General features: G+C 46.3%; 1 protein-coding gene across 1 annotated transcript in view; it reads left to right on the forward strand.

The window, feature by feature from the left end:
* LOC116991870 (adhesion G protein-coupled receptor E1-like) overlaps positions 1–17,043 on the forward strand; it is a 131,151-nt gene that overhangs the window by 14,809 nt on the left and 99,299 nt on the right. The window contains exons 2-3 of the mRNA XM_033050846.1: positions 5,274–5,458; positions 8,864–9,022. Coding sequence (XP_032906737.1) covers positions 5,321–5,458; positions 8,864–9,022 — 297 coding nt within the window. The 5' untranslated portion in view covers positions 5,274–5,320. The remainder of the gene's footprint in view (positions 1–5,273; positions 5,459–8,863; positions 9,023–17,043) is intronic.

A 17,043-nucleotide genomic window follows, 5' to 3' on the forward strand; every position in this document is an offset into this window, starting at 1 on the left:
ACGATGATTCCAATGAACCAGTAATTCATCTAACGGAGGAGAAATTAACCATATGGTGAGAAAAACATCAACTACTTTATTCTATTGACCAGTCAGATACCTCTCATAGATGATGAAGCAGCTTCTCAGGTCACTATGACTTGTATGGCCAGCCAGTTTCATGATGGTCTACCCCGATTTAGGGTAACCAAACTGTTCCTACTCAGAACTTACAGAGGTTACTGTGTAAGGCACTTTGCCAATGTCTCTACATCAACCTGATCTTATCCTAGAGACAGTGAAAAAATGACTAGACAGCACATGTTGTTATCATGATTATTAACACAGACTGCACCTACTAGTGACTCCGAGTCCTTGCTCTCTTCCGGAGCCAATGGAAATATTACAGGGAAGGACTGGTGCACCTCTGGCCCCCTTATGTCAGACAGAGTGGGAGAAATACTGCAACCCTGCCAGGTGTTGTTATAGGCAATGACGTTTATATGATAAAAAGAAACCTATCCCTATGAAATCAGAGATTTGTTTACTTATAGATATGCATATAGTTGGCGTCTTTTGTAAAATAATCTACCACAATCACCTCTAATGAGCGGAAATTACCATGACGCCACCTGGTGTAGCACCCACAGGTGACTGATAGGCACAGCTCAAACAAGGCTTCTCAAGCCAGGAGCTCTGGACTGTAATGGCAAGTCCTATTCCAGTATGCCATAGGTGTAAGTGAAAATGTCCTCTATAATTATCTCTTCTAAAGCATAAACTTTATTGGCATGATAAACATATATATTTGTGATATTGCCAAAATTAAAACATGACTTTAGAATGCTATCGGCTATGATAGTCACTAACGTGATCCAGTGGCAACAGTTATTAATGCCAACTCTAGTATAGCTTCCAAAAATAAAGTATACACTATATGTTGCTGCTGCAGCTGCAGCAGTAACTGATAAAATTGTTTGGTGCTGCAGCAGCTGAGCTTACCAGCCACGGCTACTTTAAACTCACCTGCTGCTGGAATCTCCTGCAGTGAAAATAGACCTGGCTACCAGCAGCCGTAATTTATGAATTTTAGCTCCTTACAGAACCCTACGCTGCCTCCGACTCAAGCAGCCTGCTCCCGTATGGAGCACTGATACCGGCAGCTGTATTCACTTAACGTAGCTGGCGGTCTCCCATATGAGCAGTCTGCTGCCGTGCCAACTATAACGGCCACAGCCGCAAACCCAGCCCCTTATGGAGCTTACGCTGATCTTCCGTTTGGGTAGTCTTCTACCGTGCCGACTATAACGGTCACAGCCACAAACCCAGCCCCTTATGGAGTTTTACGCTGGTCTCCCATTTGAATAGTCTGCTACCGTGCAGAGCTAAAACGGCCACCGTGATCCCGGCTCGTTATGGAGACTCACGCTGGTCACCCATTTGACCCTTGGTTTGCAATAATAGCCGCCTGCTCCCGTTGGGGAGCTCAAACTGCGGCGCAAAATTCTTCTTACTATAGCTCCAAATGGAGCTTCCATGGCGGCTGAACCCCAGCTGCTTCCATGCTACTTTGGGCACGCTTGTACAGCGGCCCGAAGAAAATTGATTTACCTTGCAGAGCAGTGCGAAAACTGCTCCGGCTCGCGCCGTGCGCTAGACGCATTGACGCGGATGCGGCCTGGCGGGCTTCTTCACGTAGTCACTCACATGACTGAAATAAAATCACCATGCTCTGTTACTTGGTTTGATGTTGAGAGTTTGGATTAGTCAGTCCTATTTCCACCACAGTGTCTCCCTACAAGTAACTATATTCAATGTTTGCCCTTCCTGTTGACAGAAATTAAATCCAATCCAATCTCAAATATCCAAAGTTCACACTAACCATTGGTCATCCATTCACATTAGTTTTATGCTATCCTACTTTTGCATCCACTACCTACAGGGGCAATGTATGAAGACTGATTAACATGCAACATTCAACAAAACAACACAAGAGAGACCCTTTGGCCCACAATGTCTGCACTGAACATGATGCCAAGACACTTATCTGTCTGCACATAATTCATATCCCTCCATTCCCTGCATATCCATGTGCCTATGCAAAAGTCTCTTAAATGCCTTCTTTGTATCTGCTTCCACCACCACCACCCTCAGCAGTAAACTACAACCTATAAACCTACAAACTTGCATATCTTTGCAATATTGGAAATAGCAGGAGCACCCAGAGGAAACTCACACAGTCACAGGGAGAACGGACAAACTCCACACAGACAGCACCCAGGATCAGGATCGAACCCAGGTCTCTGGCGCTGTGAGGCATCAACTCTACCAGATGCACCACAGTGCGATGCATTAGTATTATTTTCAAATTCAGAGAGTATCCAGTCAGAGCAAGAATGAGAAGAAATGTCTTCAAGCGGTAGGTCATCAGCCTCAGAAGTTCCTGTCTAATGAAGGCTGTGACTGGTCAGGTCCAGAGGGATGTTGCTGCTATATTGTGTCTTTGTGAATAGTGAACGGATCAATGTGAGGGATCAACCTTGTTCTCCACCTTATCTACCTGTCCACAATAACATTGGTACAAGTGACCAACACTGTCCTTGTGGAGATCAAGTGCCCAGCACAGTGGCGCAGCGATAGAGTGGATGCCTTGCAGTGCCTGAGACCCGGGTTCGATCTTTCTGGAGATCAACATCCCTACCACACCTAGTCATGAATGATGCTCATGAATAGTGTGCTGAAGGCAACGCTGAAGCTTTGCGCCAGACCCAGTCAGAAGTAACAAGTGACTGATGCATCTCAGTTCCTCCTGAGATCTCCAGTATCTCAGAAGCTGGTCTTCAGCCAGTTCAGTTCACTCGAGCTGATAAAGAAATGGCTGTAAGCATTGGGCAGAGTAAAGGTTGGGTGATCAGATAACATCCTTGCTGCTGTATTAAAGAGCTGCTCTCTAAAACAAGCTGTGCCTGTAGTCAAACTGACCCAGTGTAAGTCTAGCATTGGTATCTACCCTACCAGTGAGGTGAATTGCCCAGGTGATGTCCTGTCACAAAAAGCAGGACAAATGAATACAGCTACTTGGTGCTCGATCATCATCAAAGTGATGGGAGGAGACATAGAAGGTGCTTCCATCAATCACTCACTAGCTGATTCCCACTCTGGGATTCACAAACCCAAGGATGGAGCAAAGACGCCTATAGCGAATGCCCCTGACAGCAACGCAGTATTTGATGGAGTGTGGCATTAAGCAGCATCTGGTAAACCAGGCCAGTGTGCATCAAAAGGAAAATATTCCAATGGATGGAGTCAGATCTCACTCGTGGAAAGGCAGCTGTGGTCATTGGAGGTCAATAATCCCACCCCAGGGGCATTACTGCAGGAGTTGCTCAGGGCAGTATCCTCGGCACAACCATCTCAGCTGCTTCCATCAGGAGATCAGAGGTTGGAATGTTTGTTGATGAATGCACAATGTCCCATTCCTGTGACAACTCCACAGCTAATGAAGCGGCCCCTGGCTGCAGGCAGCAAGGTGTAGACAACATTCAATGTCACATGACATTCACACCACAAATGGCTGGTAATGACTGTCTCCAGTCAAACCACCTGGCTAGACATCTCCTGGCACCTGTATCAGCTCTGGACACCACAAAACCTTTCTACCATCTACAAGGGACAAGTCAGGAATGTGGGCAAATACATGGCCAACATCTGTCAAAAGTTTAACACCATCCACGATGAAGCAATCCCCTTGATTAGTATCCCACCTATCACACTGAACACTTACTTTCTCCACTATTGGTGTCTAGTGATTTGAGTTTCATTCATTAGATACTCACCCAGGCTGCTCCAAACCCATGGCTTTTACCACCAAGAAGCACAAGGGTTTCAAGCACATGGGAACATGACAACTTTTGTCCCTGTCTAAATTACACTCCCTCCTGACTTGGGAATAACCTTCAGTGAATTAAGCAAAGCTTCATCACTGGGTCTAAGTCTGAGAACTTCTTCTCAGCAGCAGGCATGTGGGTAGTAGAGTGGTGCAGTTGGTAGGACAACTGCCTCACAATGCCAGAGACACGGGTTTGATCTTGTCCTTGTGTGCTGTCTGTGTGGAGTTTGCAAGTTCTCCACATAGGTTTTCTCCGGGTGCTCTAGTTTCCTCCCACATCCCAAAGAAGTGCTGGTTTGTAGGTTCATTGGACAGTAAATTGTCCCCAGTGTGTAGTCAATGGATGTGCAAGTGGGATAACATAGACCTAGTGTGAACCTAGTGTGATCGATGGTTGGCGAGGACTCGATGGGCCAAAGGACCTGTTCCATGCGGTATCTTTCAATCAATTTGATCAAACACTGTGGAAGCCCCTTCAACAGGGCTGCATAGTTTACGATAGTGCCACCACCACCATGAACTAACGGGGTTGGTCTCTAGACAATGCCAGGGAATTACATAATGATTCTGGGCTGGTGCAGGTAAGTGTCTCTGAGGTAAAGGACAGTATTACTGAATGGTGGAGTAGACATGTGGGTTAAATGGCCTACTCCTGCTTCTGTTTCTGTGTCTTCCAATTTGGTGTAATTCTGGTGTATTAGATTCACACGGTAAGGGGCAATGGAAAACATCATAATGATCGTCACCAGTCCTGAGAGATTGGTGTTGAAAAATTCCAGACCAATCCTGAATCCCAAGAGCATATTCATCCAGTTCCACGTTTTGAAGCCAGTTCAATCCCAGACATTGAGGAGAGCAGATCAAATGCATTCCAGGTGATCTAGAGTAAATCCACCTCCAGTATTGAGCAGGTTCCATCAGCTCAGCACTGGATTATGATCAGGGTAAATGCCACATGTATATTGAATGGAAACATTTGGACAGGTTATTCCAGTTGCTGGCTTGCCAACTATAAATGTTTGCTTCATCTGCTCCGACACCCATCATCCTCCAGTCATAGCTGTGGCTCCCCACACTACGCACTGTTTCATCACATGAGCTGCCACATCCATCCAGACCCACGCTGCTGCCCCGTGTCACGTGACACACCCAGAATGCATCGGAAGGAAGGCAAGGCCACCAATCAATCATCAGCCTGAACTCACCTCTGATCACATTTAACTGGTACAAATACATTTCTCCAAAGTAGAAAAGAAAAGGATCCATTTGAAGGATTTTATTCCCAATTGCTGACATTGACCAGGAAATTAATCTTTGCGTCTCTGCTCCTGAATCACACTTGATGTCTGCCCATTGCCATGGCGATGAGGGTAAGCGCTCATTGTTTAACATTTCCTTTGTACAGATGTTGCTGCCGTTGTCCTTATCTCCTATAAATATCTGGACTCTCTTATGGAACCGAACCTTATGGAAGGCTGCGAGAATGAAAACAAGCTGGGGCTGAACTCAGAAGTTGTGACTGCCACAGTAACGAACACAGGCAGGAGCCACCTCCTGGGACCAGTCACTCTCACCTTCAGCAACAAGAAGGTTTGTTCAAGTGCAGCCGCTGGGAATCTGAAATCAATGTAGAAAGTGCTGGAATTATTCAGCAGGTCAGTCAGAATCTGTGGAGAGGAAGGAGCTAATACTTCCCAATATTGTTTGGAATTCCATGATGTAGGTGGAATAGCAGGGAGTGGATGAGTTGTGGAAGGAAACCTGTGCCCTTGTCCTTCTGACTGGAACAGGGTTGGCAGAAAATAGGTGTAGGAGGAGGCCATTTGGTCCAATGAGCACTCATTGTGATCAAGGCTGATCATCCACAATCAGGAACCAGTGCCTGCCTTCTCCCCATATCCCTTGATTCGGCTAGCCCTAGAGCTCTATCTAACTCTCTTTTAAATTTATCCAGTGAATTGGCCTCTACTGCCTTCTGTAGAGAAGTCCACAAATTCACAACTCTGGGTGAAAAAGTTTTTTCTCATCTCAGTTTTAAAAGGCCTCCCCATTATTCTCAGACGGTGGCCCCTGGTTCTGGACTACCCCAACATTGAGAACATTTTCCTGCATCTAGCTTGTCCAGTCCTTTTATAATTTTATATGTTTCTATAAGATCCCCACTTATCCTTATGAATTCAAATGAATACAAGCACCGTCTTTCAAATCTTTCCTCATATGACAGTCCCGCCATCCCGGGGATTAATCTCGTGAACCTACCTTGCCTCAATAGCAAGGATGTCCTACCTCAAATTAGGAGATCAAAACTGCACACAATACTCCAGATGTGGTCTCACCAGGACCCTGTACAACTGCAGAAGGACCAGTCTCAACTGTGTCCAGGTGAGCAGTCTCAACTGTGTCCAGGTGAGCAGTCTCAACTGTGTCCAGGTGAGACCACTTCTGGAGTTGAGGGGGAGTTAATTGCTTTGAGGTAGATGGGTGCCAGGAGGTGAGTCACTAAGTGGGTTATGATCACACATTCATATAGCATAAGAACAGGCCATTCAGCCCACTGCACCCTCACTGACCAGTGGCTACACATCTGGTTCACATCCCATTCCCAGCACTTGGCCTATAACCTGCTCTACCTTGGTGTTTGAAGTCCTCATCCAAACATTTATTAAATGCTATAATTCTCATCTACTGCATCCGTTGTCCCCCCCAATGTGGGCTTCTGAACATTTGCACGATCAAGTGTAGACTCAGCGACTGTTTCACTGAACACTTGTGCACGGCCTGCTGGATCACCTGGACTTCCCCTTCCCAACTGACCTTTCTGCCCTAGGCTTCCTCCACTGCCAGAGTGAGGCCACATACAAACTGGAGGAAATTGGGTGGCTTAATATCCAATGGTATAAGCATTGAATTATCTAATTTTATGTAAAGTATATAAACACCTCACTCCCACTTCCCCTTCAAGCCCCCCCCCCCACCCCGCCCCCCCCCCCCCCCCCCCCCACTTCCTCCACTAAAGGTCCATTAACCAGCCCCGCAGTTGAAAACTATGTATCCCTTTTGTTTTCAGACCTATCTCCAGCCTACAATCAGCTGTTGCTGTCTCTGATTTTTCGCTTACCGGTTTTTCCCTACTCACCCGACTACAATCAGTCTGAAGAAGGGTCCTGATCCAAAATTTGCGTACAGTTTTGGTCTCCTAATCTGAGGAAAGACATTCTTGCCATAGAGGGAGTACAGAGAAGGTTCACCAGACTGATTCCTGAGATGTCAGGACTTTCATATGAAGAAAGACTGGATAGACTCGGTTTGTACTCACTAGAATTTAGAAGATTGAGGGGGATCTTATAGAAACTTATAACATTCTTAAGGGGTTGGACAGGCTAGATGCAGGAAGATTGTTTCCGATGTTGGGGAAGTCCAGAACAAGGGGTCACAGTTTAAGGATAAGGGGGAAATCTTTTAGGACCGAGATGAGGAAAACATTTTTCACACAGAGTGGTGAATCTCTGGAATTCTCTGCCACAGAAGGTGGTTGAGGCCAGTTTGTTGGCTATATTTAAGAGGGAGTTAGATGTGGCCCTTTTGGCTAAAGGGATCAGGGGGTATGGAGAGAAGGCAGGTACAGGATACTGAGTTGGATGATCAGCCATGATCATATTGAATGGCGGTGCAGGCTCGAAGGGCCGAATGGCCTACTCCTGCACCTTTTTTCTATGTTTCTATGTTTCTATGTAAAACATCACATGTGCAACTTCTCCAGAGATGCTGCCTGGCAATGCTGAGTTACTCCGACAATTTGTCTCTCTCTACTCATGAAATGCAACAGTGACTCTGCTCCCACCACTCTCTCAGGCAGTGTGTGCCACTCTCTAAAATGGCTCCCCTCAGATCCCGTTGGTCTATGTTAAATTTTACATGAACAATGTTCTCCATTATTATCTATCATAGTTTCCTGCAGCCGACCCTTGAAACATCCCTCATAAATCATAATACCTCAGTGATGTTCCATTATGAGAAAAAACATATGTAGTCTCTCCAGTCTTTCAGAACTGAAACTTAATCCCAGGCAACATCCTGGTGAGTCTTCACAGCACCCACTCCAATGTTATTGAATCTTATCAATAAAGAAACTTATAAAATTGAGGTAGCGAGACTTCAAGGTCTGCTTGTTCCTTCTTTCCAGAGATGCTGCCTCCATCTCTGGAGAGAAAGCACTCCTACATTTTTTGTCTACCTAGCGAGAGTTAAAGGTCTACTTGTTCTTGTCAGAGTGAAGGGCATGGGTGGCAGAAGTAGGAAACGCTGGATGACAAGAGATATTGATGCTCTGGTCAAAACAAAGAAAGAGGCATAGGTCAGCTGGAGGCAGCTGGAATCGAGGAAACACCTGGAGGAGTACAGGGGGTGCAGAAGTACACTCAAGGAAATGAGGAGGGCAAAAAGGGGCAATACGATAGGTTTGGTGGAGAAGATTAAGGAGACACCAAATAGTTTCTAGAATAAATTTAAATATGATAAAAAGAGTAACTTGGGTGAGAATTGTGAGCCTCAAAGACTAACGTATACATCTATGTGTGGAGCCGCAGGAGATGGCAGAGGTCCTCAATAAATATTTCACCTCTGTTTTTACCCTGGAGAAAAAGCAAAAGACTAGGGAGCTCAGAAAAATGATGCTGTGAACTTGAGTAAAACACATGTGCTGGGTAACTCAGCAGTTCAGGCAGCATCTTTGGAGGGAACGGACAGGTCACATTTCAGGTCAGAACACTTATTCATACTTATATGAGGTGTTGTTCCTCCACTTTGCATGTGGCCCTAATCTGGCAATGGATGAGGCCCAGGACAGAAAGGTCAGTATGTAGAATGGGAAGGGAAGTTAATATGGTTAGAACTGGGAGATCCACTCTTGGTGGACCGGGTGTAAGTGTGCAGTGATTCGATCATCTCATCTATACTTGATCTCGTTGATGCTAAATATTTTTTCTCTCTCACCAGCTCAATGATAAAAGAGCCAAGTGTGTCTTCTGGAACAGTTCAACCTTCAGCTGGTCCACTCAAGGCTGCCAATTAGTCGAGTTCAACGCAACATACACAGTGTGCAACTGTACGCACCTGACAAGCTTTGCGGTGCTCATGGCCCTGGATGTAATAGAGGTACAGTCCGCACGAGCCGGGGTTGTGAGTGGGAGGTGTCTAAAATCATGGGGCTATAGTTAAGGTGAATAGCCACAGACCGTTCCCCAGGGTAGGGGAGTCTAAACCTAAACGCACTGGCTTAAAGGGGGGATGGCATAGATTGAAATGAGACATGAAGGGCGACGGTGTACTTATGGAACAGGCTGCCAGGGAAAGTGGTAGAGGAAGGTACAAGTATGCTACTTAAAAGACACATACAGGTACTTGGATAGGAGAGGTTTGGAGGAATATGGGCAAACACAGGCAAATGGGACTAGCTTAGTTAGGCATGGTCAGCATTGACAAGTTGGGCTGGAGTTCCTGTTTCCTTTTTGTATGGCTCCATGAACCTTTGTGATAGAGTGATAGAGCTATACAGCATGGAAACCGGCTGTTCAGCCTACATTGTCCATGCCAACCAGCTTGGTATTTGGGGCTAGTTCCATTTCCTTAAATATGGCCCACAGCACTCTTAAACCCTTCCTATCTTTATATCTGTCCAAAACCCTTTTGGAAGTCCTAATTGTGTCCACTTCTGTTGCTTTCTCTGGCAGCTTGTTGCAGATACTGACACCCACTTGAGTGAAAAAGCTGCCTAAGAGGATCCTCTTAAACCTCTCCCCTCTTAACTTAAGCCTATGCCCTCTAGTTTTAGTATCCTTTATCTTGGGAGAAAGACCGAGCCACTAAGGTCACCTCTCAGCCTCCGACACTCCAAAGAAAAAAGTCCCAGCCTCTCAAACCTCTCCCTATATCTCAAGCCAACAAGTCCAGGCAACATCCTGGAGAATCTCTTCTGTGCCCTTTCCAACATAGTGACATCCTTCCAGTAGCTGGCAACCAGAACTGCATAGAGTATTCCATTTGTGATCTCACCATCGACACGTACAGCTGTATCATGATAAACCAACCATTGTACTGAATACCCTTCCCAATGAAGGCAATCGTGCCAAATGTTTACTTCACTACCCCATCAACCTGAACCATTACTCTCAAGGAACCATTCACCAAGATGTTCTTTTAGCTTCAAAATAGTTATGGATAAAGATGGGTGGGGGAGTGGTCACAAGCCTTGCCCTTCATCCCAACAGGAACATGCTGCCCCTGTGCTCTTGCTATCTCACGTTTGGAAGCCTCCCACTTGCCAGTTCTCCTTACCTGCAAACAAATTCTCCCCATTGACCTCTGCAAGTTATCACCTCATGTCCCAATTAACTTTTAAGTAGTCCTACATAACTACTTTAAAACTAATAGAAGTATAGTCCTAAAGTCTCCCCTCCATCCCCACCACTACTGAAACATGAAGAGGAAGTCCAGTGTTTTGCCCTCTCCATAGGGCTTTCTTTGACAGATTTAACCAATTCAATCCTGTCCAGACCCTTTACACAATGGGAAACCCAGTCAAATAGGGAAGTTGGAATCTCCCACTAATACAATCCTATTATTTTTACAGCCATCTGCAATCTCCCAACACATCTCCACTGATTCCCATTGACTATCGGAGGCCTATAATACTGTTCCATCAAAGTTATCATTCCCTTCCTATTTCTAAGTTTGACCCATATAGCCTCACTATACGATAACCCCAAGACTACCGTCTCTAAGCACTGTAGTTATCTCCTCCCTGATCAAAAAGGCAACTTTTCCTACACTCCTCTCTTTTCTGCATCTCTATCAGCTCAGTAGCATCTGTTTCCTGTACACACTGAGCTGCCAGTCCAACCCTTCTCTCCAGGGAATTCCCACAAAGAAATCCGGGAACTTGCCACTCTCTGTGAGAAGAAATGTCAAGCAACTTAGCTTTAAGTGGTGCCCCTTGTCATATAACTATGTCTCCTTATTCATGTCTCCCCACTGATGGAAACATCTAAATGGCTGCCTGTCACACCCCTAGGATAATGAACGTTTCAATACGATCAGCTGGCATTCTTCTCAACTCCACCCAGTACAGATTCAATTTCTTTAGCTGCTTATAATAACAACCCTCCCAGAGAACCAATCCATTAACTCTTTAGATAGACACAAAATTCTGGAGTAACTCAGCGGGAGTTACGTTTCGGTTTGTGACCCTTCTTCAGACTGAGAGTCAGAGGGAGACATAGAGATATGGAAGGGTGTGATGTGACTCCAGCATTTTGTGTCGATCTTTAGTGTAAACCAGCATCTCCACCTTCCTGCATAATACCCATGAACTTTTTCTTGGACTGTCTCTAATACCACTGGATCATTTTTAAATAAAGGAAGCAAAAACTGTGCACAGCTGTGGTAGCCAGGGCAGAGGATCTGCAAACGGAAGAAGTGATGGGAAGATCGAGGTTATGACCAGTAAATCTTCATGGAAGGACAGGCAGGAAGAGATTTAGACAGAGGGTTATGGGGAGAGGCTGGAGGTCTGTGACCAATAGTGTTCCACAGGGAACCGTGCTGGGACATCTGGTGTTTAGTTTATAGTTCAGTTTAGAGGTACAGTGATGAAACAGGCCCTTCGGCCCGCCGGGGCCATGCTGACCCTGCATCCTGAGATCCCTGCATATTAACACTATCCTACACACACTAGGGATATTTTTTACATTTAACAAGTCAATTAACCTACTTACCTGTACGTCTTTGGAATGCGGGAGAAAGCCGAAGATCTCAGAGAAAACCCATGCAGGTCAGGGGAGAACGTACAAACTCTGTACATACAGCACCCATAGTCGGGATCGAACCCGGAACTCCGGCACTGCGAGCGCTGTAAGGCAGTAACTCTAACTACGCTGTAACGCCGCCACCCTGCAGCCCTGGTGTTTGCGATATACATAAATGATTTGGACATAAACATAGATTGGTTGGTTAGTAAGTTTGCCAATTACACGGGTGGCACAGTGATGCAAGGGTAGAGTTGCTGCCTTACGGCTCCAGACACTCGGCTTGTGCTGTACGCTTCAGCGTCCATGACACTGTTGTACCATTTACGTCGCACCAGGATGTAATCTAGCTGGCACTTTTCTTCTGTGCTCCGGTCCTGATGTGTCCACAACTTTCCTTGGCGTCTTTTGAACATGATGTTGGCTGCTAGGAGTCTATACTCCTGGAGAAAGCTGCCGAGTTGTTGACCATTCCGATTAGTGTCACCAGTGTGATAGATGTAACAGGCATCCTCCGGTCTGAGGCGGACATTGAAGTCCCCAAACACAGCCAGAAAATTGTGCACATGTACTCGCTCCATCGCAACTTGGAGAACAGAGCAGAATTGTTCCACTTTGGCCTCAGGGCTGCTGTTGTGAGGGGAGTAGCTTACTATGACAGTGGTGACAGGGTTACCACTGAACTCAGCAATAAGGACTTGAGGATTGACAGAGTGGACACCCTGCAGAACCCTTCTTGCTCTCTGACTCAATGGCAGACCCACTCCTCCCTGAGCAGAGTTGTTTACAGGACCATGTGATGAGGTCCATGCCATCCGCTTTGCCAAACCTGATCTCCATGTCTCGGTGGACACGACGATGCTCTTGAATGCCCAGGACGTCAACCCTGCATCTCCGACTACACGCTGCCATCTGGGTAGACCTTGACTCTTCACGAATAGTTAAAGCGTTGAAAGATGAAAACATCAATAACTTCTTGCACTTTAGAACGGGTGCAGCCGCTTTAGTCCTGAAGTCGGACTGATCCCTCCCTGGGGTGTGTCCAGGGTTTAAAGACCCGTCGTCATGGTGCATAGATAGGCCAGAACCTCGAACAGCTGCAAAGTTCCTGCTGCTGGAAGTATAGGATTTTGTTGTGTGTGCTTTATCATCATTCCTTACAATGCTATGTACGACAGTGATCGCAACTTCTACTTAAGTGTCGATGGCCGTTGGCTTGCTAGGAGCTCATTCGCCCTTTGACAGGTCTTGTTTTTGGTCCTGCTGGGTGTCCACAACCCGCTCCTCACCTGACAAACCAGGTGGGGCCGACTATCCGACTATGCAGCAGGTAGCACGGGATTACTTGGTACCTGTGGTGGGGGGGAACTTCCCCCCGACCTGACATGTGTCTTGGCCAAGATCTACAACCGCTTGAATCTCAACCAGATTAGAGTTGTCATCGACCCAAAGCTACATTACAATCTGAACGGCTTCAGAGAGAAGAGGAACACGATCACACAGATCCTTGCCCTCCGAAGAATATTTGAGGAGTTGAAGAATAACAACCTGCCAGCCGTCTAAACCTTCATAGACTTCAAGAAGGCATTTGACTCGATTCATCGATGTAAAATGATGAATCGAGGTATCCCTCCTCGTCTCCTTAGAGGAATTGAGGATATGCACTTGGGCACCACAACCAAGGTTGTCACCCCGGATGGCGAGAACAAAGTGCTCGAGATCCTCGCGGGGGTCTTACAGGGAGACACGTTGGCATCCTGTCTCTTCATTATTGTCCATGATTATGCCATGAGGCAGGCGCTCAAGGAACATGAGAACCTCGGCTTCACAATCACCCCAAGGAGTTCGAGAAGAATCGGGCCAATAACTTGTCAGACCTCGACTTCGCTGATGACATTGTCATGCTGTCAGACCAGATTAGTGAGGCACGGGAGCTGCTCGGCAGGTTCGGGACAGAGTGTGAGAAAATGGGCCTACACCTCAATGCCAAGAAGATGGAGTACATGGTGTTCAACGTTGGTGACCATGAGCCTCTCAAGACTAGTGGCGGTGAATGTCTCAAGAAAGTGGAGGACTTCAAGTACCTGGGAGCGAGGATGCAGAGCTCAGAGAATGACGTCAAGGTCCGGAAAGCCCTTGCATTGAAAGCCCTCAATAGCATGACGAAAATCTGGATGCCTCGGATGTCTAAGCGTCTCAAACTGAGATTCTGTAACTGTAGAGACCATATTATTGTACTGGTGTGAGGCATGGACTCTCACTCGAGCACTGTCCAAGTCTCTCGATGGTACATCCACCCGAATGTAGTTGGAGGGACCACATCACTAACACCCTGCTCTATGGGGAGATTCCACCTCTGACCGAGAAGATCAGAATGAGAAGGATGAGGCTCGCTGGTCACTGCCACCGCCACCCAGAAATGCCAGCAAACAAGGTTGTGTTGTGGGAACCCATGCATGGAAGACGTGACCTGGGACGGCCAATCAAGACGATGCTGAAGACGTTGATGGAAGACGCATGTGAAGAGACAAAAGAGGAGCTTGCCAGCTGCATGGAGGACAGAGATGTGTGGTGCATCCATCACCGTGCCAGTCGGAAACCAGCACCACTGCGTCACTAATGTTTTCAATGATGATGATGATGGATGGCAGAAGACAAAGAGTGGCAATAAACGGGGCTTTTTGTAGTTGGCTGAGGGTGGAATTCTCTGCCACAGTAGGCAGTGGCTGCCAATTCACTGAATGTTTTCAAGAGAGAGTTAGATTTTGCTATTGAGAAAAGTGCCACCACTCTGTCAGCGGGAGATTGAGGAACAGATGCATAGACAGTTTACAGAAGGATGCAAAAGCAACAAGTTGGCGTTGTGGGTGATTTTATCTTCCCCAATATTAACTGGGAATTGCTCAAAAGCTTCAGGTGAGGCAGAATTTACAGGAGTATCCAAGAGTATGTTGAGAGTCCAACTCAAGGGGATTCCAGGTTGCCTGGTGCTGGGAAACAAGCTTGACTGGGTTATTAAATTAAAATATTAAGGGGCAGCACAGTCTCTCAGCAATGTTGAGCTGGGATCTAGGTCTAGCTGGGATTGCCAGAGATCTAGTTGAGCTGGGATCGCCAGAGATCAAGGTTCAATCCTGTCTACGGGAGTTGTCTGTTTGGAATTTGTACATACTCCCTATGATTGCATGGGTTTTCTCTGGGTGCTCCAGTTTCCTCCCACACTCTAAAGATGTACATGTTTGTAAGTTAATTGGCTTCTGTAAAGTGTAAATTTTACCTAGTGTCTAGGATAGTGCTGGTGTGCGAGGTGATCACTGACAGTGGGCCGAAGGGCTTATTTAGACAATAGACAATAGGTGCAGGAGTAAGCCATTTGGCCCTTCGAGCCCCCCTCTCCTCTCCATTCAATGTGATCATGGATGATTCCCCAATTAGTACCCCGTTCCTGCCTTCTCCCCATATCCCCTGACCACTATTATCAAGAGCCCTATCTAGCTCTCTCTTGAAAGCATTCAGAGAACCTGCCTCCCTCTGAGGCAGAGAATTCCACAGACTTGCCATTCTCTGTGAGAAAAAGTGTTTCCTCGCCTCCGTTCTAAATGGCTTATTCCTTGTTCTTAAACTATGGCCCCTTGTTCTGGTCTCCCCCAATATTCGGGAACATGTTTCCTGCCTCTAGTGTGTCCAAGCCCTTAACAATCTTGTATGTTTCAATGAAATACCCTCTCATCCTTCTAAACTCCAGAGTGTACAAGCCCAGCTGCTCCACTCTCTCAGAATATGACAGTCCCGCCATCCCGGAAATTAACCTTGTAAACCTACGCTGCACTCCCTCAATAGCAAGAATGTCCTTCCTCAAATTAGGGGACCAAAACTGCACACAATACTCCAGGTGTGGTCTTGCGAGGGCTCTGTACAACTGCAGAAGGACCACTTTGCTCCTACATTCGATTCCTCTTGTTAGAAAGGCCTACATGCCATTCACTTTCTTCACTGCGTGCTGTACCTACATGCTTACTTTCGTAGACTGATGTACAAGGACCCCCAGATCCATTTGTACTTCCCCTTTTCCAAACTTGACGCCATTTCGATAGTAATCTGCCTTCCTGTTAAATTAAATTAAATTTCTTTATTTATATAGCACATTTTTAGTCAACTTGCATTGACCCCAAAGTGCTTCACATAATTACATTCACACACACAGGCAAAGGTGGGTGAAGTGTCTTGCCCAAGGACACACACAGGCAAAGGTGGGCAAAAAGCACATCAGCGCCTCTACTTCCTGAGAAGATTACGGAGAGTCGGATTGTCAAGGAAGACTCTCTCTAACTTCTACAGGTGCACAGTCGAGAGCATGCTGACCGGTTGCATCGTGGCTTGGTTCGGCAATTTGAGCGCCCTGGAAAGGAAAAGACTACAAAAAGTAGTAAACACTGCCCAGTCCATCATCGGCTCTGACCTTCCTTCCATCGAGGGGATCTATCGCAGTCGCTGCCTCAAAAAGGCTGGCAGTATCATGAAAGACCCACACCATCCGGGCCACACACTCATCTCCCTGCTACCTTCAGGTAGAAGGTACAGGAGCCTGAAGACTGCAACAACCAGGTTCAGGAATAGTTACTTCCCCTCAGCCATCAGGCTATTAAACCTGGCTCGGACAAAACTCTGATTATTACCAACCACTTTCTGTTATTTGCACTATCAGTTTATTTATTCATGTGTGTATATATTTATATCATGGTATATGGACACATTTATCTGTTTTGTAGTAAATGCCTACTATTTTCTGTGTGCTTAAGCAAAGCAAGAATTTCATTGTCCTATACAGGGACACATGACAATAAACTAACTTGAACTTGAACTTGAACTTGAAGTGTCTTGCCCAAGGACACAACGACAGTATGCACTCCAAGCGGGATTCGAACCAGCTACCTTCCGGTTGCCAGCCGAACACTTAGCCCATTGTGCCATCTGTCGTCCACGTTCTACCACAGTGGATAACCACACATTTATCCACATTAAACTTCATCTGCCATGCATCTGCCTACTCCCCCAACCTATCCAAGTCAGTATAGCATGAAACCAATCATAGCATCCTCCTCACAGTTCACACTGCCACCCAGCTTTGTGTCATCTACAATTTTGTTAATGTTACTGAGAATCCCTTCATCCAAATCATTAATATATATTGTAAATAGCTGCGGTCCCAGCACCGAGCCTTGCGGTACCCCACTAGTCACTGCCTGCCATTCTGAAAGGGACCCGTTAATCCCTACTCTTTGTTTCCTGTCTGCCAACCACCTCTCTATCCATGTCAGCACTCTTCCCCCAATACCATGTGCCCTAATTTTGCCCACTAATCTGCTATGTGGA

This window comes from Amblyraja radiata, chromosome 35, assembly GCF_010909765.2.
Source record: "Amblyraja radiata isolate CabotCenter1 chromosome 35, sAmbRad1.1.pri, whole genome shotgun sequence".
NCBI classification, from domain to species: Eukaryota; Metazoa; Chordata; class Chondrichthyes; order Rajiformes; family Rajidae; genus Amblyraja; species Amblyraja radiata.